This window comes from Rousettus aegyptiacus, unplaced genomic scaffold, assembly GCF_014176215.1.
Source record: "Rousettus aegyptiacus isolate mRouAeg1 unplaced genomic scaffold, mRouAeg1.p scaffold_m13_p_18, whole genome shotgun sequence".
NCBI classification, from domain to species: Eukaryota; Metazoa; Chordata; class Mammalia; order Chiroptera; family Pteropodidae; genus Rousettus; species Rousettus aegyptiacus.
In genome coordinates this window covers 4,406,272-4,431,990 of record NW_023416293.1, presented here as the reverse complement: position 1 = coordinate 4,431,990, position 25,719 = coordinate 4,406,272, and the positions used below count along the sequence as shown (strand labels likewise).

General features: G+C 40.0%; 1 protein-coding gene across 6 annotated transcripts in view; it reads right to left on the bottom strand.

The window, feature by feature from the left end:
* The window catches only part of ENAH (ENAH actin regulator), a 107,807-nt gene that overhangs the window by 56,343 nt on the left and 25,745 nt on the right, over positions 1-25,719 (bottom strand). The window contains exon 2 of one of the 6 annotated variants that reach the window (XM_036235393.1): positions 18,070-18,324. The exons of 2 other annotated variants lie outside the window; for them this stretch is intronic. In XM_036235393.1, the coding sequence (XP_036091286.1) occupies positions 18,070-18,125 (56 nt within the window). In that variant the 5' untranslated portion in view covers positions 18,126-18,324. Of the gene's footprint in view, positions 1-18,069; positions 18,325-25,719 lie in introns of those variants that run through there. 3 more of the 6 variants (XM_036235398.1, XM_036235399.1, XM_036235396.1) reach the window with 3 other exon arrangements.

The following is a 25,719-nucleotide window of genomic DNA, read 5'->3' as shown; positions in this document are numbered from 1 at the left end:
CTTGCTTCAAGGTCTATATACTAAATTCTGATCAGCTCTATCTGCCCCTGAGACAGGGGGTGGTCACTAACCATTGATGGATGGCAATGTGACTCAGCCTTTCGATTCCACTCGGGCAAGGTCCCACCCCATGTTTCAAATTTCTTCATTTTAAAATGAAAAAGTAAAATGAGATGCTTTCTAGGGATCCTTCTAGATTTTAATGCTAACCTTCGGAGACAAAGATTAAAGAAAAGAGCAACTCCATGATATCTTTAAATTTCAGCTTCATCTCAAATTATTTGTTACCGAGACTGAGATACACAAATATATGAATTGAGGAGAGATGATCTTAATTTCATATTAAGTACTAGTTTCATCTTTCAAAAATTCTATAATACTACTGGGGGGATGGAGACTGATTTGAATTTTACTTTATTTCATACCATATTTTATTTCTAAACTATCAAGTACCAAAAGTGGACAGAAGAAAACAGGTACATCAACTTGATGCTGACTATCCATGAACCCAACTGGAATGGCCCAATCCCCACAGAAAAGGCTCATCTGGCGTGTGAGCCGCAGCTGACGGAGACGCTGCCCAGCGGCCCGCCCAGCCTCACCGCTAACGAAAGCCCTGCGCCCCACCACCGAGGTTGGCCTCGAAGATTTTAAACAGTAAATTATGCAGGTTCTTCTCCAATCTGCTCAGAAACAGAAAGTCACTTTCGTGCCCCCCGTTTAAAACGCTCCTGCCCCCTCTCTCAACAGTGTGCGTGTGTGTTTTACTCGACCCGTCCTGCGACTTGATGCCAGACGACCCACGGGAGACCTACGAGGTGACAGGGCTGAGGGGCAATGACAAGGCCTCAGGGCACTGAGGTTATAGTGATTTTTAATTTTCCATGAGAGAAAGTGCACGGACGCTAACTTGTAACAATATCTGAGCAGCACACACACTAAAATAAACCCAGCGATAGCCTAAATGTTTATGCCACATGGAAATTTTTTAGTAGCATAGATCTGGTGAGGGGGGGCGGGGGGGACAAGCCAATGACTAAAGCTTGAATTATTTTTAAAAGCTTGATTACAGAACATTTGTCAGCACAGCCGTTGACATCTCTTCATCACTCACAACAGAAACACTTGAGTGACAACATTTACATAACCCTATAGAAAGATTACATGAAACAAGCTAAAGCAAAGTGCCTCTTACGGCACACAATCCAAGAAACAGATTTACCACTAATTGCATATAATTCGATAAACGAATTTATAAATTACTAAGGAATGGTATTTTCCAGTTTTTAAAAATCAGTATTTTTGAACATACAATATGATTCTCGTGGTTCAAGAAATAATGTCTCTTCAAGAAAGTCCCAGTGAGATCATCCAAGATAAAGCGGTAGTTAAACGCCTATTTTGTACGTCGGGCCATTCCACGCTTTAAAAAAATGTTTAAAAAAATATACGGAAAATCTAAAACCAGGAGTCGGATAGAATGTCCCACCTTTTTTCTCCCTGTTGCTATACAGGGGGTTGCTGGAGGCATTCCAAATAAGCAAGCACAGTTAACCAAATGCCTTTGCCGAGTTAGTGATTAATATACAAATCACTTAGTAAACGATCAAATGCCTGGTCACTTCATTTCCCTGGGAAAGCTACAGCCACAGAAACAGACATCACCGAATGAACAAACCAAAGTTGCCAAGAAAGGCCAAAAATGCAAAAAATGAATGAATGAATAAATAAATAAATAAATAAAGTTAATCAGTTTTCTAATGAAGATGAAAAGAAACCCTCCAAATGAGATCTTAAGGATACAAATCCAACTCTAAACAAAGCCAAGCAGCACCCGGAAAAGCCAAGGTTACAGATAACTGAGCCGTGGCAAGAGCTGGGCTGCCGCTGGGGAAGCAGCAACAGCCACGCGGGAGGCCACGCGGAAGGCCACGCGGGACACGTGCGGGCTGACGGCTCAGCCTGCATGACCCTGCAGTCCTCGAGGACATCGGGCACTCAGAGAAGCCACATCAAGGCCAGCCGGGAAGAGATGGCGCTGTCTGCTGGGGTTCTGAGCGACCAATTCCAGGCAAGTCCTTCCATTCCTTCCCACAACACCTGGGGACCTTTCCTTATCAGAGGCAGACATTCCGTGGTAACGGCGCCAGGCTTCAGGATGGGGGCTGGTTGCTGGAAATACCAAGCCAGGATCAGAAGGCTGAAACTTTCTGTCCCGCCCCATCCCCTAGCTCTGGGGAGGAAGAAGGGCCAGAAACTGATTCACGCCCCAATGGCCAATGATTTCATCAATCACGTCTACGTACTATGAAACCTCCTTAAGAACACTCAGACGAGCTCACGTGGGGGTGCTGGGGGGGTGGCACCCCCGAAGAGGGCACGGAGCTCTGCGCCTGTCCCAGACCTGGCCCTACGCACCTCTTCACCTGGCTGTTCCCTTTACAATGACCAGTAACGGTAAGTAAAGTACTTTCCTAAGTTCTAGGAGTCGTTCCAGTAAAGCATCGAACCTGAAGGGGTGTCGCGGGAACCCCTGAATCTGTAGCCAGCCCGGCATCAGTGTAGGTACCCCACAGACAGGTGGCATCTAAAGTGGGGGTGGTCCGGTGGGGCTGAGCCCTTAGCCTGTGGGGTCTGTGCTAACTCCAGACAGTGTCACAACCGCATTGAATTGTCGGACACCCAGCTGGTGCGGAAAAATAGAACTGGATGTTGATGTGAGAAGAAAACTATTCAACATACCAACTCCAACCGCAAACGTGCACAAAAGAAGCCGGTGGTACCCCGTTTTGGATTTCACAGACCCATAAACTCCACAAACACAGATCGGATGAATCAATACAGAATTGGCTGACGATATTTTGGCCTACTTGTTAAGTAGGCTATTGGGGCTGAGGGAGTGATCGCCATAACTTACTAAAATAAGGATATTCTGGAACTTCGAAATCTCAAAATAAGGACAACACGATATACTGTAAATGTGATAACTAACTTTTTATATAGTTCTCCACATGTTTTCCCCCATTTCTCCCTGGTCCAGTGAGACACTTGAGGAGGTCTGCTTTAACGCAGGACCGGCCTGGGCCACAGCTCCCTCCGCATCTGAGCACACGGGAGCAGCGGAGGGCACTGGAGGGGAGGCGCGGGGGTTCTTCCGACAGGAGCGTCCAGCTTTCTCCAGGAGGGTTTTCAGCTGAGAAAAACCAACGAGTAAATTTCTGAAATGCTATTTACTATGTGAAATGGTACAATTTTGCGCAGTTTTTCAGAGAAAAGGACACGGGAGGAAGGCAGGACTTAAGAATCACAGTTACGGAAGAGTCGAAAAGAAAAAAAAAATAAAGGGATCAAAACAAGCACAGCAAAAAAGACAAAAATTGTATAATCTTTCCACTATCATTCTATCCGCATTACGAAAAGACTCAAAATGAAAATGTAGTCAAAGCCTTCAACATTCTGAAGAACTACACAAAAGATGAAATTAATAAATCACTAAATTATAGTTTTGTGAAGATCAGGCACTAAATTAGTTACAAACAAAAATTTCACTTTATCAACTGCAGTTGCTATACACAGACAACACAGTTAATCTTCCTGATGTTCACTTGGGCATTTTAAAATAAAACATGTCATTAGATGGCTAGGGACAGGTGGGGTTTTAAGTATAAAAACCATGACACCACTTCATAACTTTGTGACTTTGTCAAGTAATTCATTTATGAATATAGCATCTTCCTTCCAAAGATAACCACTCACATTCATCATTACTTGCCAGAGAAAGCACAAATATGACTACCTAGCACATAGTAGGCACTCTTTAAACACTTGTTCAGTGCGTAATTTTGTCTAACAAAACCCTACTTACAAAGAACCAGATCTCTGTTAAATTTCTCTGTTCAATCCTTCTGGGGTCCCCAAGGCCAGAGCCGATTGCTCCTCCCTGAGCTCCCACAGCGTTCATGGCCCTTTCCGCAGAGATGGCTCTCGGAGGAGCTGGGATTTTACTCCGAACGCACTGGGACGGCGTGCGAGGGCTCTGAGGGAACGTGACTCTAGGTACCACGTGGAGAAGGGACTCGGGAGAGAGGCATGGAAATCGAGAATGGAAGCGTGGCGTGTGAGATGTGCGTATGGTGAGACTTGAACCCGACTAGAAACAGGAGAGGGGCGCGTACGGGTGCACGCGGGGAGCGCAGCAGACGGCCCTGCCAGGACACAGGACGAAGGGGAGCGGAGGGGGGGAGCGCGGAGGCAGGGGAAAATTTCCAGATGCCACCTCGCATGTTCTGGATACTCCGAAAGTAGCATGTGACGTGCCGTGACGTGTACAGCACTGCTAAAGTCGTGGTCTCAATTCACGTATTTTTATACACATATAAACGTGCCTTGACCATCTTTGAAAACGGAAGGTGTCGTTTCATCTTTGAATCCTCAGCATGCAACATGGAGCCCAGTCTGTGGTTACATATCGGGGTCTGCACAATCACCTCCACTATACGACCGACCCCGCAGAGTTTACCCTAAGACGGAGAATTAGCACCTTGTCTGTTATGACACTGAGTCATTCTACGAACTAAGATGTTAGTTATTCAGAGGATAAAATATTAAGCAAGAAATTACACAAAAAAGTTGAGAACTTTAAAGAGAGGATTTTCATCTTATTCTGATGTCAATTTTTTTTTTTTTTTTTTTTTTTTTTTTGCTTAAGCCTGCAATTTTATCACATTGGAAGCATTAAAGAGGCTGCAAGTAAACACAATGTTAAATTTCAACTCAATTCCACAAGCATTGCTCATACCTATACTCCACAGCTCCTGGAGAAACTGAACGAGGCCATCTCAGTTAGAAAAGATTACGCACTTGATCAGGAATAATCAACATGCATTTTCCTCAAATAGGAAAGCAAACAATAAATATCATGTCCTGCACTGTGTTAAACACTAGAAAAGTCACAGACAGAGTCTTTTTCGCTCAGCTCACCACTCTGGACTCTAGTCACCCCGCAGACTGAGAGAGTCACTCCAGAGTCCTCCCGGCCTTGAAGCGGCCACGCACTCGGCCACCAGGCCTGCCAACTCCACTTCCTGAAGCTTTCTAACTCATTAGCACTCTCTGCTCACAGCACTCCAAAGCTTAACGTGGACCCTCCCCAGTTCCTCAGCCGGATTGTGTCAGGATTTTGTCAACGGTCTTCCAGCTCGTAATTCTGATGTCACTTCCTCCCGATGCTTCTAGAGAGCAAACTCTGGCTTCGAAGCCTGGCATCCAAGGTCACCGTGATCTGGCCTCTGTCTCTGACATTCCTTCTGTCTTCCTTTCAAATACGTGCAGCATGTGATGCGTGCCAGACGCCATTCCACCACCCTACTGCTGGGGGCGCATCGATGTTCAAAATGGGTTAAAACTCCAACACAACAGCAGTCACGGTGATGCCATACCTGGCCAGGTATCCATCCACCCACGCCTTTGCACGCGCCTCTCCCGCTACCTGACCTAACTGCACATCTCCTTCCCAAATGCCTTCTGCCTAATACTGACCGTCCTTCAAAATACAGACAGGAGCGTCACATCCTCTTGAAAGCTCTTCCCCTCCCCGCCCCAAGCTGGGACTCGTTCTGTGTTCTCACAATGCACTCTGCATATCGACTCTCCAGCAGCATCGGATGTTAAGCCCCTGGAGGCTTAGCATTGTCTCGTTTCTCCTAATTAAGATTTGTTAGTGACCTGAAAGGTAGTGAGAGATTAACTGTAAAAGGTAAAAATGTGTAAACTGTAAGAGCCCCAACACGTGCCAGTGAAAGCTCCCTTTTCTGGCTTCTAATGCCCAAGTGGACTATCCATCGAATCCTCTCCTCTGTCCATAAAACGTACCGTTAGCGCACAGACCCCCGAGCTGGAAGCTGGCCCAATCGCCCTCCGCTCCTCTGCTCCCAGCGCTTACTCATTCCAATTGTACTTGCGTTGTATTTTTTAAAATATTACATAAACTGATACAGTGTGACTATATAGAAATTCTATGATACTTAGTTGAACGTTCTAGAAAGTTTTATCAAGGTGAGTCACTAAAAAACTGTGAGATGTATATAAAAAATGGGGTGGGGGGGGCTCAAACGAGTCAAGCAGGATGCTATACTCAGAACGCTTTGCCTGTGTCTAAGTTCTCTCTTCACTTTAAAGACGTGAAAACGGAAACTTCGAAGATAAAAGAGAGGCATCCCTTAGGAAAGAAAAATAATGTAGAATCCTCATAACCAGACTAACGCTAAAAGCTTTACAGAAAAAGGCTACAGAATTCACACATGTGTTATAGAGTAAACTAAAGATATTTAAAGGTACACGTCATGGACACCGAACTTTAACTAGTTCAGTTACCCAACCATTATCGTAGGAACAGATCACATTAGATCTCAGGGCTTCTCCTATAGGGCACATTAATGAACTATGACATAGCTTTTCTCCTTTTATATTCTACCAAAAATAAATAAATAAATAAAAGACTTGCTATAAGAATCGGGGTGGGGGGAAGCCGTTTGCTAATGACAATCGGGCGCTGACGTGGCTTGATACGGAAAAAACACTGCGAATGCCACTGACGAACACCAGACACAAATAACAGCAGCGAACGAACTTATTTTCAGCAAGGCAAGAAGACCATCTGGGAGACGGCAGCTCCAAATGTGTAAAAAGGCAAAACTTCCTGTAAAGACCACGCAGTTACATATCATTCATTTCTCTAAGAAATACTGAAAGGTATTAAAAAAAAAAAAAGATAAAAATAGTGAAAATATTGATGTCACTGCTAAACTCTTTATCCCACAACATCTATATTCATGGGCAAAGTACAAATGCAATCTAGTATAGCAACTGATCCACGGTCACCAAAGAAAATAAAGAAAATAATCGGTGTATCTAAAGAAGATAATACGTTTCAGAAAACATCTCGGCAAATCTGTTGGGTTAGCCTATGAACTGAAAAAAGTCTCTTAAATCATTAGGTTAAGTAATAAGTAAAAAAGTACCTTAAAGGAGGTATTTACTACATAAAGTCATGTATGTATATGAAAAAGGAGAGTAATCTTTTTAAAAAGATCTTTATGGTACTATTTGACTTTAATTATGAATACCTGTTACTTGAATAAGACTAGAACGTGCACATTCTATAAACATGACTTGGCCAACGAAAAAGAACCTGCCTCTGCCAACAATATACCTGGTGAGGAAAAATAAAATGAAAATGTACCATTTCAGTGTTCTTAGAGCCATGAAAGAGAAAAAAAAAAAAAAACTAGGGTGGAATTTACAAGAGTTTGTAGAGAGAAAAGAAAGTAAAATATTGAGCAAAAAGTAAAAAGAGATATTAAGAAACCAAGAAACCAGTGAGACGGAAAACACCCAGGATGAGAACTGGCCTCGCCCGTGCAGCTCGGGCTGGGCACCCCCGGAAGGAGCCTTGGGTGAACCCCAGGCTTGCTGCTAAGGAGCCCGGATGAACACAAGCTCTCCTGCCCTTCCCATGATACAGACTAGCTAATTAAAATCAACAGTTTCAGACCGCACTCTAAAACTATCCATAAATATCTCTGGAGCCTTTCTTTTTCCAAGTATTGCTTAAACAAGTCAGAACAAAATCACTGAGGGAAAATGTATTAATGGAGTACAATCTATGGTAACTAGTATAGACAGATATATATACCCAGTCGGTCACAGCCATAAAGAATCCAAATCTCTTTACATTATGAAAGACCTAAAACCCAGAGACAATTAAGTGGCATAGGTAATTACCGAGCTAGTGCTATGACAGCAATAATGATGTTAATAATAAAAATAAGTACTAATGCAAATATAACACACTGCTCTATGTGCTTTGCCTTTATTAACTCATTTATTCAACAATCTTACTTGGTAGTTACTTACTAATATCCCCATTTTATAGACAGGAAATTGAGATATGGTGAATTAATTTGACCAAGAACATCCTCTGGAAAGTGGCAGAAATGGGATCCGGAGCAGCCAATCTGCTTCAGAGTCTGGACTCGTGGCCACTCTGTTTGAAAGACAGTTAGATTCTGCCGAACAATTCTATTCGTTCCACAAAATTACCTCCTCCTAAGTTTTCTATTATTCCCACATTATACTTCATGTTATACTTAATTTGAAGCTAAGAGAAGGGAAGTTGTGTATTTGCCGAAACTGATGTTCTTATAGAAATGAGCAAGGGTTCTTCTGAAGCTTTCACTAGAGAAAATGTCATACACTATTAACAAAACCCTGTCTAGACTATCACACCTTTTTCTGAAGGTGGCGGTGCAAAACACATGGATAAAATTGATGTTACAGAGAAAAGTTTCCTTCAAATAGAATCTCAACCTTCTTCAAAGAATTACATGAAGGCAAAATATGTGGGAAGCGTTTCAGGGACAGAGGTTAAATTCTCTGTATAAACTGCCTACATCTCTTGACGACCCCTGAATGCTGCATGTGTGAGGTACTTTCTAAGCAAGCTAACTGAAAGGCTAAAAGAAGTGAACTAAAATGTGACCTGTGCCCAAGCGACCGAGTTTGCAGGGTAGGTCCACCCAAGTTATTTGCCTGCTATAACAAAAATATCAACTCTTCAGAGGACCATAACAGAATTCGGAGGCTCCACCACCATATACCATTTACAATGTCCAGAATACAATTGAAAATTACTCAGTATTCTCAAGAGAAAAGAAAGTTAATGGAGCCCAACCACAACATAAAGATGATGTAATGTTGGACTTGAAAGCAGCTCCTGCAACTGTGATCAATCATATAAAATAAAATGTGCTCGTAATGGAAATAGCAGAGAAAAATTTTTAATGCCTTCTGTAAAGTCTACTATCGAAAACCATATTTTTCTTTACTATTAAGATGAAAAATCCTTTGGATGAGCTTAACGGAAGGATAGAGGTAGCAGAGGAATGAATTTATAAACTTTACGACGTTAACAACTGAAATTATCCCAACTAAGGATGAGAGAGAAAAAGATACTCTGAACACTGACTTGCTCAGGGCCCTGTGCAGAAACACTATTCTACGAGGGAGGCAAACCCGAGAATATGTGTTTTATGATTCCTATTTGATAAAGTTCTGAAACAGGCAATACGGACTGATGGACGATAGAAATCAGAACAGTGGCTGTCCATGCGGAAGGGGGCAAAAGTGAGGATGCCATGGGAAGGGGCTTCTGAAAACTCTACCGTCGCCCTGGAATGTTCCGTCTTGAAAAAGGTTTGGCTTACGTGGGTGCATGTGCGTCTTCCGAAGCTCACCCGAGGATCTGTGTCTTTCACTCTACATACTGTACCACGAAAGACAAAAAATTATATACTGAGCCCCGGTTAATGATATACATACTGAAATGTCTAGGAAACAGACTGAAAGCTATGACTGATTTTTTTAAAATGCATCAAAATAAATAAAAAATATATGCGGTTAGACACGTGACAAAGCGAGTATAGTAAAACGCTGATGTGGACTCGAGACTGCGGGTTTATGGGTTTTCACTGAATAATTCTTGCAACTCTTCTGTATGTTTGAAATTTTTAATAATAAACTGCTGGGTTGGGGGAGGCGGGGTGCGTTAACAAGGGTTCATTCCTGCGGAGCCTTCTCTATAAAGGAGCTAATTAAGCACAGACTTCATACCCATAATGAAAATTATGTAATATCATATTTTTTTATATCTTCATTAACAAAAAGGAAAGATAGAAGACTGGCGTGTTTTATTGCTCCACATTCACTCAAACGAGAACTCCAAAAATTTCAACTGAATGGGTTGAGAAACAATGTGCACATGGAAACAATCAGTTTGCCAAGCGGTGTAGTGACTAATCCCCTCCCTCCGCCACTCGAAACACACATCGCTGCCACCACCCGAGCTTAGCTTTACTGCCCATACTTCTCCCCTAAGCTCCAAACCCACTTAGACAACTGCCTCGTATGTATTTCTACCTAAATATCACAAATCTACATCATAATGCAACTTATTTCTCTCCATCACCTCACCTGCTCCTCCCTCCCTAGTTCCCAGCCCAGGGGAAGGATACCGAAGTCCCTTCTGTTTGGCCCCAGCTAGAAACCTGAGTACCGCTCTCTAGCCTGCTCCTCTGCAGTCATCCCCAAGCCGTGGCAATCCCATCACTCGAGTCTCCGCAGCTCCCCCCTCCATCTGCCCACCACCCTGGATTTCCATAGGGGCGTCAGAAGCAGCCTTCCTACCCCCGCCCTCTCCAGCTAGAAGCCCCATAACCAGCACTTCCTGAACAAAGATAGCAGCATCCTATTACCTGGAAAAGATAACGAACGACCTCCTATTTCCATAGAGGAGAATCCAGTTGATATTTTAATTGGGACCTTTTACAACAGACTTAAGATTTCCACTGATTTCGCTAACGTTTTGGTAAACGGGGACAGCAGAGAAATGGGGTTCCAGAATCACAAATAGGAACAACACTACCAAACAACTGCAGTGCATCCTTAACACCTGATGAGCTGACAACAAACCTGAAGACCCACGGCATATGTGGTGACCCCCGACTCTCACACTCCGGGCTGGCAGAGCAGGCACGAGAGCCCGGTGTGTGACAGTGAGCTCGACCGCCTCCCTGTCCCCCGCATGCCGATGGGGCTTTCTGCATTCCCACGCGCCCCTGGGTACCCATTTAATCTGGTGGCTATTACAGGCTACAGCGGTATTTATGGGTCTGGGAATTCACAACGGCCTTGAAATGGCCTTGAAAGGTACACACTGCTACAGATGGCTGTTGCTTAGCACATCTCCACGGGACTGGAAAACAATTCTAACTTCTTGTTTCAAATTACTCCATGTGACTTAAAAGGATCATGGACCCTTCAAGTCCGAAGAAGTTGCTTTTTGTTAATTTTTAATATCTGAATTAAAAGTCAACTTGAAGCAAAATATGTATGATATTCAGGTACATTGGATACTTAGTCACACTAAATCGATTATAAACCGATGCTTCTCATGCTTAAAAATAGCCACTTGAGGAAAGCCTGGTTTTCCTATTATCCCAATGAAACCCTTAATTTTCCAAGAGTATTTCTTGGACATTAGCCGTTCCAGACCAGATATTTATATAGTTTGGCATCTACAGTCAACATTCACCAGTTGCCAACTCCTGCTCAAAACTACTTTGTGAGTTGTGAAACTCTGTCCTGACAGTCTGTCCACTACAGCTGGGAAAGCATATTTCTCTCCTCTTTCTCCATATATAGTTCTTCCACACAGACCAGGAATTCAGCCCCTACATATGACATACCAGATTCCCCTTAGCACAAATTAGCCATATCAAACGAGGTCAGCATACTTTATTTAGGCCCGAGGACTAGACTACGACGACTACCATGAAACAAAAATCCAAGAAAAGTATGTAAAAATTGTAGGAGATGGCGCACACATCCTGAAGAAGTCCAGGAGCCCTGAAGAGCCTACAGCAAACAAAATTCTTAGCAGCATCACGTTTCATATTAAAATGCAGTGAATATTTTGCGATTCACTCCATGACACATGCTGTTTTATTACGACGCTCTCCCCAAACGTCTTTCAATAAAACTGATGCTCCACATTAGATATGTGCCACGGTATGTCCCGAAGAGGGGTGCAGGTACCCCAGTCTGAGAAGAGGGACGTACCGACACGCACTGTTAGTGCTAGAAGAGGGGGCCTGAACGTCAAAGCGAACACCTCGCCTAACGCAGACGCCGGCAGGTGGAAGAATGCGTACGTACGGGTGGAAAGTCAGCCGTCGAGTGTCACTGAGAAGAGGATGCACGTGATGAAAGCTAGGAGTGATTTAGGAATCACGAGCATACGATGTTTTGTTCACACACTCAGGCAGCGTGTTCGGGAAGTAATTATAGCACAGCATAATCAAAGAGAATTACTGGCCATAATCTGAAGAACAGCGGCCCACTTTATCATTCATCCTCAGCCAAATACAAACTGCGTGACATTCAAGAAATTTTGGAATTTCTTGTCCTGCAGCCCTACAAAATGTTCAAACAAGGTATAATGGTAATTACTACATTTTTTAAAAGCTGCTTGACTAGAAGGCCTTGGTACTATAATTTTTATAATAATGTCAACAGAGTGGTTATTAGCAATCAACGGTTGCTGGCAGAGAAAACTGTTTGCTAGAACCTTCTGAAGAAACCAAATTAATGGGCCTTGAGAATAGTACACCTACTATTCTCATATGGTATCGGCTGTAAAAATTCTCTTTTCAATCTACCTGAAAAAGCCGAAATGAGCGTGCATGCTATAGAAGCTGAGATGAGGCCAGAAATGCAGAAAGATTACGTTGCTTCTCCGGCCCATTGCTAGATTCGAAGTTTAGGTTAAATGGTTGTAAAAATAAGCAAACGCAATCGTTTGGTTTTGAGTGAGGACATCTTCAAGCAGTGCACGAAGTTCTCCATTTCCAGGATTGCGTCCATGAAATCACACCGCTACAGTCCACTAAAGCTTGTTGTTCCCACCGGGCCAACGGCCTCTCTTCTCTTCACTCCTTTACTCATGCTCTTCCCCAATGTCCGCCCAGAGAGCGTTCTCTGCTCCAGGGTCGGAACTGTTCCTGTTCAACCTGTATCTCACGGTTCACATCGAGCCATCTTCTCGAACTGGCCTCTCCCCACGCCGCTCCCCCAGGGTGGTCTGCAAGCGCCACACAACGATGGGTGCCCTCCCCACCCAGCCTGGCTCTCACCGCGTTCTGACAACTTGTTTCTTAGGCAGTGCACGTCCCAGTGTAGAGAACTGTGCCACCTCTACCTACAGTGTTCAGATTTGAAGCATATTCAAGGATGTGCTGAATGTCAAATGAGCAAATGGATTACAATGCCCAGCATGAAATGTGGACAACCACTATTTTCATCTTGTTAAATTTTTTTTTATCAGAGATCACCTACGGAATATGCAATTTTGTATTTGAAGTCAGTGGGAAAATCTCTCATTCTTTTATAGACATCTTTGCTAAAAGGATAATCATTGAAGGTTAGGAACTACATGTGCTAAATAAACACACGGAATTGATACTCTTAAGGAATAATATGCATATAGAAAACGCAAATCAACCTCAGCACGTACAACGTCAATCTATTTGAATGAAGCTTAGTAGGAACTCAATCTCAAGACTACCAAATTAATCATGGCATAAAGATTCAAACTAAATATTTCCACTAGCCAATTGATTTTAATCAGATGAAGTCTGAAAATGACTTTGATTTACTGAAATATATCTTGATATGAGTAGCTGGTCACACTCACTCTAACTCCTAACAAAATGAGGGGAAAATACTCTCAGCTTTCAGATGGAAAACCTAAAGCTAGTCTCTGTTAATCATGAAATGTGCTTTGTCATGAAAAAGAGGTCTCTAAAACAAGGCAGGAACTACTCAGAACATTCTGAAGTGCAATGTTTATACCGATATTCCCATGTGTGAGCTTAATCTTTTGTTTGTGTAGCAGCTGACTATCAGTTGGCATAGGATCTAAATCATGATCCTATCTCTCAAAGTACTTCACATACATCTCCAAGCAACAGCTGCGTAATTTTTATAGTATATCTAAAAATATAAAGTTCAAAGCATTAAATGAATTTCGTCTAACAGTTAGGAATATGACTGAACGAAATACAGTCAACTCAATTCATGTTAAAGGAGTAATTTAGCAGAAGGCAACATTCAAAATGATGAGTAACCCAATTCATAAAAAAAAAAGAAAAATGTTTATGGGCTATATTTTAATTTTAGAAGTGTCCTCTTTTTTCCCCTTAAGATATGTAATACCTGCAACTGTACTTAAAGTAGTCTTTTCATTATTTCCCTACTGCCAAAGAGGATATTCTTTTTGGCTAAAAATTTAGAAACTCTAGTTTTCTCAATATCTTGACATAATTCTATGCCCTCCCACAACTTTAATTGAAGACTTTTCTGAAGCTGGCTTATTTTGTCTTTCTGTGACTGACCTCATAAGCCACTTAGCTGCAAAAAGCTCATGCTATCTTTTAATACACTATCCCACAAGTCCCATAGGCTAGTGAGACAGATAGCTACGTCTAACACAAAGCACTCCTCACTGAAAAACCCAATTTTCAGATACTTTTCTCCGCTAGAGACAATCCCAATAGGTTCTAGCAAACAGTTTTCTCTGCCAGCAACCCGCCTGACCGATCCCTCCGCCAGTCTGACCTGGCACTTGGTCAGCCAAGCATCCAGAGGGCCCTAGTTGAGTTCAGGCCTCTTAGGTCTGTAATTGTGTGATCTCTAAAATAAAAGGGTCCCCAAAGCTACCTAAGCCATATCACAAAACTACAAAGACCACATGTAGCCTTGATGAAGCTGTACCACTTCACGTTAAGGCAAGGGGTTGGGTGGGAGCTGGCTTTACAAAGTACTTTTTCAAAAACTTTATTTATATTCATGCTCTGGCTCCCTAAGCTTATATATATTGCTCTAAATCAGTTGTAACCGTTTCTAGAAATTTTTACTTATTTCATCTAGGAATACAGTGGAAAACTTGGTCTTATGGATTAGCCATTTCATTTCAAAAGCCACAAAATAAAAACATCATAACCGGGTGATAACAGATGCACGTTGGGTAGTGAAGGGTTAAAAAATCGCTGGTCGTCTTGCAGTTGGATAGGACATTCCTCACACACAGCTGCCACCTTAAGACTTCAATCTTTCTCTAGATGCTCAAATGAAAATTAAAATAAAACATCTGAGAGTGAGATAAAAATGGTAAATAAGTTGAACAAGTGGCCACAGCTGTTGTATAGTTCTGTCATTCTGATGACAGGTCTAGGACAAAAGACCTAGTTAAAATCCCTTCTCTCAAATCTCCCCTTCTTCCTCCCATACTCTTGAGAAAGACAATAAAATCTCTCCAGTCAAGTACTAGACACCATTCCTACATGTGGGAACCACACCAATAGCTGTTGACCATTCAAAATGAGAACTCTACATTACAACGATCATTTTCCCTAAGTAAAAGTCACTAAATACTTTAACCAACATTTAAAATTACATGTGGGACTTCCTAAAACTTTATATGTGTAGTTAAAAAAACTTTTAAAACTACATACGCAGTTCATTATAGTTCAAGGTACATGTTTAAAAGCTAGTTTATTTTTAAAACAACCCGATATTATTTAAGATATGGTAAATTTGCAGTCTCTTTTAAATTATTTTTATTTACATGTTAATACTCTAAAGAAAATTGGGAAAAGTATACCTTCGAATATAACCTTGCTTCTCTTTCTCCAAGAATTCAGTATAAACATTACACTTTAGAATGTTCTATTAATCTTTAAATTTAACACTAGAATCAAGCTTCAGTTTCAAAAAGGAAAGGAATTGCTATGTTTATTCTGCCTCAGCCTCAAAATGTACAGAGACGTCCATTTCATGCATGCTTTGGCTACCTAAGCGCTGTGAATCATGTTTACTTTCAAAGACAACACTTAGGGAGTATCAATCAGGAGGACTGTGAAAAAGTGAATTAAGAAACACATTAGTCTTTATCAAACGGATGGTTTTAAAAATTAGAGCATCTGCCAATACATAAGATGATAAAACTGAAATCTCTTTACATAAATTTCACAAATTTAAGTAGCATATGGCTATGGGATTAAACGGTCAAAATAAAAATTGTTCATCACTTAGGACTGCAAAGAAAAAAAATAGATCATGGTGAAATGAGAAGTGTGTTATATAAAACAGATGAAAATACCACCCAATAGCCTTTCATACATCAGGTTTTAATGGGTCAATCTTAAATCATATTTATTCAACTACGATTAAATGTAAAAACTTCTGTGAGTAAGTAAAACATTTTGTAAGTACTATTAATTTCTGCTAAAAACTTCTAATAAGCAAAAACTTGTATGTAAGCCAAAAAAAATCCTCAGTAACAATACACATTATGAGTAAAATAATAACACTGTTATTCCAATAAATAAACTGAGAAACTTAAAGGGGTCATTTTCTGTGATAGACATAAAAACCGGAATTCCTTGTCTCTTTCCTCTGAAAACACCCAACTCATGGGGGGGGGGGGGGCACTCCAGGTTCTTTTACCAATTTTTGGGCAGTGAAGTTACTACTATTTCTTTTTTCTCTGGATAATGCCAAGTGAACTGAGAGAGAACGGACACACAGAGCTAAAGGGGAAAACAAGGGCTTAATACAAAAAGGGGTAAATAAGCAGGCGGCAAAATGCGTGCCGACCAGCTGGTAAATGAAGGAGGGCTATGATGGGCAACTTACCCACTGGAAATAACAATCAGTGTTTGAAAATTACACGTGGTAAACACGAAACACTGAGCATACAGTAATAACAGTATCTAAAAGATCAAACAGTAAAAATCTTTTTTTATTCAGCGATCGCCAAAAAAGCAAAAAAAAAAAAAAATCTGTAAATGGAGGGAAAAAAAACAACATTTGAAAAAAAAGCATGATCAGATTAAACAAACCCTAAGGGAAAGGTTACAAGGTGGCTGCAAGCACATTTCGGTCCACAGTAACTAGACATCACGTAGGGGCTGCGACCGGGCTGATGTCAACGCGCAGCGATGACTTATCAAAGAAAATCTGCACGACAGAAAAACACTTCCAAAAACACGAGCCTAGAGCTACCGAGTCGCTTGTTAATCTCTGAAATGCAAATAGGAAACGCCAAATTAAAATCTAAAAACACACATAAAGCCCGTAAACAGCATAATTACTCTGAAAAGACAGTAAGAACATGAGAAAATAAAGCTTAAAACATGTAAAACAAAGTGCTACATCTGCCCTTTAAACGGTCCTGCAACACCCACAACAATTACTACTAATTAATGATGGCTAAACAAGTCGTGGATGTATTATAATCTAACTTAGAAATAGACCAGATACAAAGATCTAGCTTTTAAATTATATTGCAAAAAAAAAAAAAAAAAAAGTCGCCTATCTTTCTTAGTATTTAACCAAGCAAGATCTAATAGTTAAAATGAGCCCTTACGTCAAAACAGTTCTTGTGTGCAAGCTTTACCTCTCCCAACAATCAAGATAAGTGTGCGCGTGTGCTTGTGTTGTAACACAACCAGGTATGAGGCAAACTCCAGCACTGTCGTAACCATGAGTCAGTCACTGATGTCTCCTGAAAACCAATGATGATTTACAATAGGGGTCCCTCCTAAATATGAAGCATTACATCCCATAGTTTTAAACTGTTATCGCATAATTAGAAAAGCAAAGGCAACTGAACAGATGTAATCGAGAAATTGTTTTAAGACTAATTACAATTAGCTGAAAACACATACCCTGTCTTGAAATGAAGTGATATATACTATTGAAAATAAATACTTCCTATTAAATACTGAGCAAGTTTCTAGGGAAAAGATTAGGAATGCCAAAAAACAAAGGGCACTGAGTCAAGGATTCTGCTCCCAGTCATTCACTCATCTTATCATCGCTGAGAGCTAACCTACTATGTGGTATGCACTAGATAAGAGCTTTACAACCGCTGTTTCATTTCATTGAAATAGGTACTGCTGTTATTCCCACCTTGCAGAGGAAGAATCTGAGGCTTGCCTAAGGTTATAAAGGTACTAAAACCAGAATTCGGACCTGAGCAATCTGAGCCCAGAATCCTCCTTTTAACTACCAGGTATGTATGCATTTGGTCTTTATAATTTCAATCTATTCATCTATGAGGTTCTATTCTCTTTAGTTAATGGGAAAACAGCAACAGTTTTTTCAACGTTTTAAACAAGATCTAGAAGCAATGGAAAAGAGATCTTTAAAATCAATAACAAAAACACAAACACCCCAATATAAAAATGGGCAATTCACAAAATTATTTAGAGAAGGCTAATAAAGATAAGAAAAATACTGAAGCTCACTATGGCCAAGAAATGCAGGTTAAAACAAGATATCCTTTTCAACTTTGAGAATATCAGAGTGATAAATACATACATACATACATACACACACACACACATACATACATACATACATGCATGCATACATACAGCACCAGCGTACCTTATCGATAAAGCAGAAGGATTAAGCATTTTGAAGGGCTGTCTGTCCTTAAGCATCAAGTCTTTGAAATGCAGATATCCACTGATTCAGCAGATTACCGTAGGTTCACTTAAGGAAATCAGGAAGTATATTGTGTACATATAAGGATGTTAAACCAACAACTACTTGTGATGATGGAAATTCCAACAAGGGATTTTGACTGGGTAAGTACATTTTTAGGATGAACCTTACAAAATTGTGTCGATATTCAATTACCTGTGAATAGAAAATCATACAGTAACTCTTAAAATAACACATCTATATTTGAAATTGACATGTTTATATTAAATTGCGGGGATATAAAACAGACTATTTTAGAAAAGAAGAAAAACCAATAAAAGCATTTGACAGACAACTCTGTCAGGCACGTTAACATACACAGACTTTAACTTCTTACAATTACCCTGTGAGGAACTGTTTGTTACTCTCAGCTCACAGATTTAGGAGCAAGTCTTAGGCTAAATAATTTTGGAAACTACTAAGAGGCAAGGCTAAAATTCGAACTATATATCTGACTACAAAACCTATACTTTTGCACTAGGTCACATAAATACATTTCTTTCTCAAGTATATTAGAAATAACACTACTTTCAAAGCATAAGAGATAATGAAATTACTTGTTGAGGGTTGAATTGAACCCCCCACCCCAATTTATATGTTGAAGTCCTAAACCGTAGTACCTCAGAATGTGACTATATTTGAAGATAAGATCTTTAAAGAGATCATTAAGTTAAAATGAGGTTGTAAAGGTAGGTTGGCCTCAATCCAGTAGGACCAGTCCCCTTATCAGAAGAGGAGATTAGGTCACAAAAAACCACATGGTGAGCACGGCCTGGACATCCCCAAGCCAAGGAGAGCAGCTTCAGAAGAAATGAAACCTGCCGGCACCTGGCCCTTGGGACTTCCGGCCTCCAGAACGGTGACAAAATACATTTCTGTTGTTGAAACCAGCCAGTCAGTAGTATTATGTGGTATGACAACCCTGGCTAACTGATGAAATATTTCTACTCTAAACATATCGAACATCTTAAAAACCTAAACTTCACATTCTCCTTAAAAGAAAATATGTTCTTTTAGAAAGATTATTCATAAAGCACCAAAAGAGAACTTTTTACAAATACTTTTAATGCAATCGTTTTAAAAATATACCTAAATTTAACCTACCAGAATTACCATGTTTTAATAAATTAGTTGAAAAGCACTGGTCATTCGTTCAAAATAAGTAAACTTTAATAACCTTAACCAATCACAAAATTAGCCCTTCTTCCACTCAAGAAAATAACAAAGTCCACTGAGGACCAAGCAAAGATCTGAAAAAATCTCGCCATGACTGCTCACCTATTCTTGGCGCAATGTAGGGGCGTTTCTTACAGGTCCAACACTAAATAATTTTTTTAAAGGCAAAGACCACAAACAAACAAACCAGAAGAGGGCTATAGCAGAGCACAGATACCGGCACAGTTTGAGGAGGAGGAGGATGAGTACTGACCAACTCATCAGACTACAGAAAGCAGAAATTGCCTCATGGAGGCCAAGAAAGTGTCGGGAATCAGGAGCAGAGCAGACTAAAGAGAACTGGTTAAAACATGACAGAAGGAGTCATTCGTCAAACGCCCAGATCCCATAACCCGAGCCAGTCCACTGAGCCCGCCTCTGGAACGCTCACCCTAGAGGAACGACAAAGGCAGGCAGAAGGGGAATTAAGCGCAAGTCCAAATACTGAACGGTAACTACCAACCGCCGACTACCCTCCTCTTTCCAACTCAGCCACAGAATCTTGGCAGTCGACCTTATTTTCTTAGGCAGGCAAATCCCTGTATGGAAAACAAAATGCCTAAGAGAAAAAGGACCTACATACAGACACTGACAGCTGAAGGTCTCTCAAAGAAAATCAAATCCACCAGTTCACCCTTAAAATAGAAGTACCACCACCCTATAAGCTCTACCCATTAAAATACATATTCCAATCCACTTTAAAAGAAAAAGAAAGAAAAAGCCTCATACTTAAATCTGAACAGACAGCCAAGGATCAAACTTTTGAGAAGTACTTGAACTTGAAAGCAGCAAAACAGAGGGGAAAAAATATTTTGAAACAAACAAAACAGATAATGCAGGGAACAGAAAAAAATTTCAAATTATATGTAATTACTATCCTCAAAGGAAATAAAGATATTCATGGGAGAAATAAGTGCATATTCTAAAAAAACACTCTCAAAATTAAAAAAAGACGGTAAAAATTGTAAATCCAATCAAAGAGATGGCATATAAAGAAAAACAACAAATATAGAAAATGGGAAAGGAAAGAGAAGGCAATTAAAGAATTGGTTCGGAAGGCCCCCAAACCCCATAACGGGAGTTCTTGCTTTCCAGAGAGCCCATTACCAACGAAATAATATATTTCTTAGCCTTGAAGAGTATGTTTCTAGATTTAAAGGGTCCATTAAGGCCCTAGCACACTCTTTTTTTTTACAGACACACTAAGATACATCGCTATAAAATTTCAGAGTACCAGGAATAAAGAGAAAATCCTCAAGACTTCCAGAAATAACTCAGGTTGCTTCCAAAGGACTGGCAATCAGAACGACTCGAGCTTTTCACAGCAGCCCTGAAAACCAGAAGACACTGGAGCGATGCCATCACGCGTCTGAGGAAAAATAATCATCTTGACTTCTAACCATAGACAAGTTACCAAGTGGAGGCTCTAATAAAAATGTTCTTCAATATTCTGGGTCTAAAAGAATTGGCTTCCGCGATTCATTTCTGAGGAAGCTACAAGTGGTAAGCAATACAGAAAAAAAAAAAAAGGCAGAGAATTCCCATGATGGTGGAAGAAATTCTACTGCAAGAAAGCCGGCCAAGAAAGCAGCCAGTCCGAATTAGAACAGGTGAAGGTATCCAAGAAGACCACCTGAAAACACTGAGGAGCGCCTGATGTGTGCGACCGTGCTGAAAAGAGAGTTTAAACGTCAGTGGGAGAGTCTGGAGCTGAGTAAACGATGAACACGTGGAAGGCGCCATCAGCGAACAGTCATTACCTTAGATAAAATAAAAGAGCTTTTCAAAAAATGTGATCATAATACGAACACGGCTCGGATGTAAATAAATATTCTTTATGTCATCGTAATAACGCAAAACCAAAATGTTACATAACCATATCCATAAGACGAAAAGAAAATAACAACGGAGGCAAGGTTAAAAAGTAAACCCCTGTCTTCCACAGTGAGCAGTCGAGAGATAAATTCTAAAACTGCAGCAAGTCAAGAAATGTTGGTGTAAACATATCTGCGGGGGAAAAAATGCAGAGGAAACAAGTAAAAGGTGACAGCGGTTCTTTTGGAGAGCTGTGTTCTGGAGAGAAAAGGAACGGTGAGTGGCTTTTTAATTCAAAGCTTTGTAGATTTGACTTTATAAATCACGTACTACTTTGATAAAAATATTTTAAAATCTAGTGGTTACCAGAGGGGGGGGAGGAGGGATCGAATATGCGGTAACATTAAAGAATTAAAAATAAACAAATATATATTAAAGAGAAAAAATATATTTTAAAATCATGCTTTTTTAAAATCATGCTTTAGAATAATATTTAATTATAGAGGAAAGTAAATTATTAATAAGGAAATAACATTATAGAACATTATGTTCAATAAACAGTACATAAACAAAAACAGGAAGTATACACACCAAAAGTGTTATTCCTTAAGTGGTATTATTTTCATTTTCTTATATAAGCTTTTCTGTATTTTTCAAAGTTTCTATAACACATATGCATAATTGTGTAAGTTTAAAAGAAAGTAATGTAAAAAGGAATAGAAGGTTAGTAGAACTCAAAGACTCAAGAATTAAAGTAATACTGATTCCTGCCCCAATAAATCACTTAGGCCCCATCGTGGGATTAAAAATAAATTTGTAACTTTTATAATTACTATAAGAACATTGGGACACTCGTAAAATCTAGCACGAAAACAAAAAAATGCCAGGTCTCCAAGTCAGAAAATATTTTCACTTTTTTCAAGTATGCTTACATATCTTTAGTCTTCATCTTCACATCGAGATTACTTGACTCAGAGAGCTGACTTCCAATTTCAAAACTCTTTATAGAGTGATCACTTGCTAAACTTTAAAGTCACCAAGGGGATGAGAAAAGAAAACCACTTAAAATTTCTCTACATCCAAAAAAAGAACTAAAATTAAAAGGAAAAAAGCCAACCAATAAATAGAGGAAATATTTATACCAATGGTAACACTGCAAAAATAATACTGACACTGAAGCTAGTCCCAACCGCCACAAAAGCTGGATTTGGCCTGCACACACGTGCTCAGGATAAAAACAAACACCAGGATGTGCACGACATAATATGCCAAAGCTACAAATAATCCAAATGTTTATCATCAGTAGAATGAACACACAAACTAGCCTTTCACGCGATGGAAAAAAAGGAATGATATGGATGGATGGCAGAAACCTGTTACGCCAAGGAAGCCAGACCCAGATTATGTTGTGTGATTCTATTTATGTAAGTACAAGAACGGGCCAAACTAATCTACTGAGGTTACCCTCCCGGGAAACTGTGAGAGGGCATGGGGGAGGCTGGGCTGTTTCTCCATCTGGATGCTGGCTACATGGGTCTACTGAGTTAGTGAAAACTGAGCTGAACACTGAAGATATATGGGCTTCCCTATACCTATTATTCATCTTAAACTTTAAATTCATGTTATACTTTCAAGTAAAAATTTCAAATTGTAAACGAGTAATACGCAAATGGCCAAGAAGCACATGAAAAAATGCTCAGCATCATTAGTCATTAAGGTAATGCAAATCGAGAACCACAATGAGGTACCACTTCACCCTTACTAGGATGGCCATAAGAAAAACAAACAAACAAACAAACAAAAATCACGAGTGTTGGCAGAGGACGTGGAGAAACTGGAACCTGTATTTGTTACTGATGGGAATGTAAAATGTCGCAGCCACTGTGGAAACCAGTCTGAAAGGTCCTCGATAAGTTAAACAGAATTACCACGTGACCCTGCAATTCTGCCCCTAGCGATATGCCCAAAGAAAATCAAAACAGGCACTTAAACACTTGTGCATAAATGGTCATAGCAACTCTATGCACAGAAGCCAAAAGGTGGAAAGAACCCAAATGTCCATTTATAGATGAATGGATAATAAAAATGTATCATACAAACATATGCCGAACAATGGAATAAAAAGAATGAAGGTATAAAAGGGAATGAAGTCCTGCCACTTGCTATAACATGGATGAACCCTGAAGCCTTAGCTAAACGAAAGGAAGCCAGACGCAAAGTCTCTCCTAGTCTATGAGTCCATTGCTATGAAATGTTCAGAATAGGCGAATCCATAAAGTCAGAATGCAGACTAACAGAAGCCAGGAGTTGGGGGTGGGGAGGGGAGGTTACTGCTTAATGGGTACAGGGCCTTCCATTTGGGTGATGAAAAGTTCTGGAACCGAACAGTGGTCACAGCCATACAACACTGTGAGTGTACCTTATCCCAATGAATTGTACACTTTAAACTTTATGTTATGTGTATTTTATCACAGTAAGAAAATGTTTTCAAACATACTGTGATCCCAAAATGCAGGCCGGGATCCAGGAAGCACCTTCCATACGCTGGTAACTGGAACATAAACTAACAATCCATTATGCAAAGTATCTTGGCAATAAATAATAAATAATTCACAGCCCCGGTTCATATTTCTCCTTCAGAGAACCAGCCCTAAGAAACAAAAAAGCCTTAGATTCAAAAGTGCTTATCGTAACGTTTATAATAGGAAGGAAAGGAGGAAGGAAAAAGGAAGGAAGGAATCAAATTAAAAACTATCAGAGGATGGGGAAGTAAATTATGATATGTTTACAAAATTAATTATACCCAAACGCGAATGTTTACTAAAGGCATTCATTATAAAATGGGGGAATGTTTATATTATAAAGCAAATGTGATCATAGCAGAACATAAATCCTATAAACAGAAACTGACCTCTGCAACAAAAAAGATTCAAAGTACGTTTACTGTGGGTTTGCTGTGGTCACCTTCTGGCGGCTTCCCGATCTCAGGCCTTGGGATCTACTGCATCGTGTACCGGGAATGCTCTTCCTTCTGCTGTCCACGTGACTCTCACCTTTTAGGCCAATTCCTACTTCACCCCCCTCACCACTCCAATCGGGTCAGGCTTTGGGGCACCCTCTCCCCCGCCCTTTCCCACCACACATTTTATCTTCTTCCTTGCATTTATTGCAACCTGAGAATAACCGACTTACTAATTAATTGGTGCTTTTTCTCCTCCACGCCCTGCTAGCGTGCAAGGCCCCCTGGGGACAGAGACTCTTAGCTGATGTAGCTGCATTATCTCCCGACCAGAGAACTGTGCCTGGCATTAATAATAAATATGTGTGAAGGTATTATTAAATATTAGTTGACTAACTTGTTCCTTCTATTTTTTCATACTTTGTCAATTTTTTAAATGAGCACATAATGTTTTTACACCTTTATTTGTACTTAAAAATACAAAACTATTTCAAAGGGCAATATCACTTATTAAACCAAAGAAAACATATAACTTTGCTAGATATTCCCTAAGGATAAGACTAGGGTCTGATTTTCAGTTACAACAACAAAAACGACTAATTATAAATGCTGCCTAATAAAGGATAATGCTCTAGTGTACTCGATAGCATGTGTTATCTATTTTCAGAAGCTCAGAGATCTGTCTCAAATTTGATTCTGTAAGGTTTTCTCCAACACCAATCCTACCTTTGTTCCACCCCAATGCCCTTCTCCACACACACACGAACCCTTTGAGCAATATTGTAAAAGAATCAAATCTAAGGCATGATAATTATTTCAGAACACACTGGAGACAATATGTCAATATTAAACAATGTTAAGAAAAAATTTAATTAAATTTTACTCATATAAGTGAAATTCAAATTAAAATACACTAGAAAAGTAGCCTAAGTACACTGACTTTTCTGTTGATCTGTAAATGAAATGCAATTTCACAAGAACACAACTATATATAGTATTTATAACTATATACTCTATCCAGATATAAAATTGAAGAGAAAAATATCCCTTTCTAACGAGACGAGCTAGTTGAGATGTTCGAGAATCAAAACTGATACCACCCTTTGGAGGAGCTAATTCTAGACTCCAATAAAATACAAGTATTCAAAATTTACTGTCATTAGGTTAGTGATTAGAAAACGGAACCCATCTACAAACTGAAGTTTGAAGATGCCCTAAAAATCTGCTGAGCTCAAGCCACCTAATTAACCTTGGACATCAGAAAAAAAGGACATTCCCATCTGTCATTCTAGTTACTGAAATTTATCTCTACTGACAACTGTGCCATCAATTCTAAATGTGAATTTAAGTTCTACTCATAATGATACAACTAAATTAAACATGCAAATATGCAAATGTACCTCCAAATCTTGTGCCTTAGCCTTCCAAGCTCAGACATACCACAAAAGACCTGCTAGATAAAAAGACCTGTCTAGATAACACAGAAGACCTACTGATTGACAGCTTGTAGATCAAGCCTAAACAGAGAATGGGGTTATTAAAATCCTGGCTCAGAATTTAAA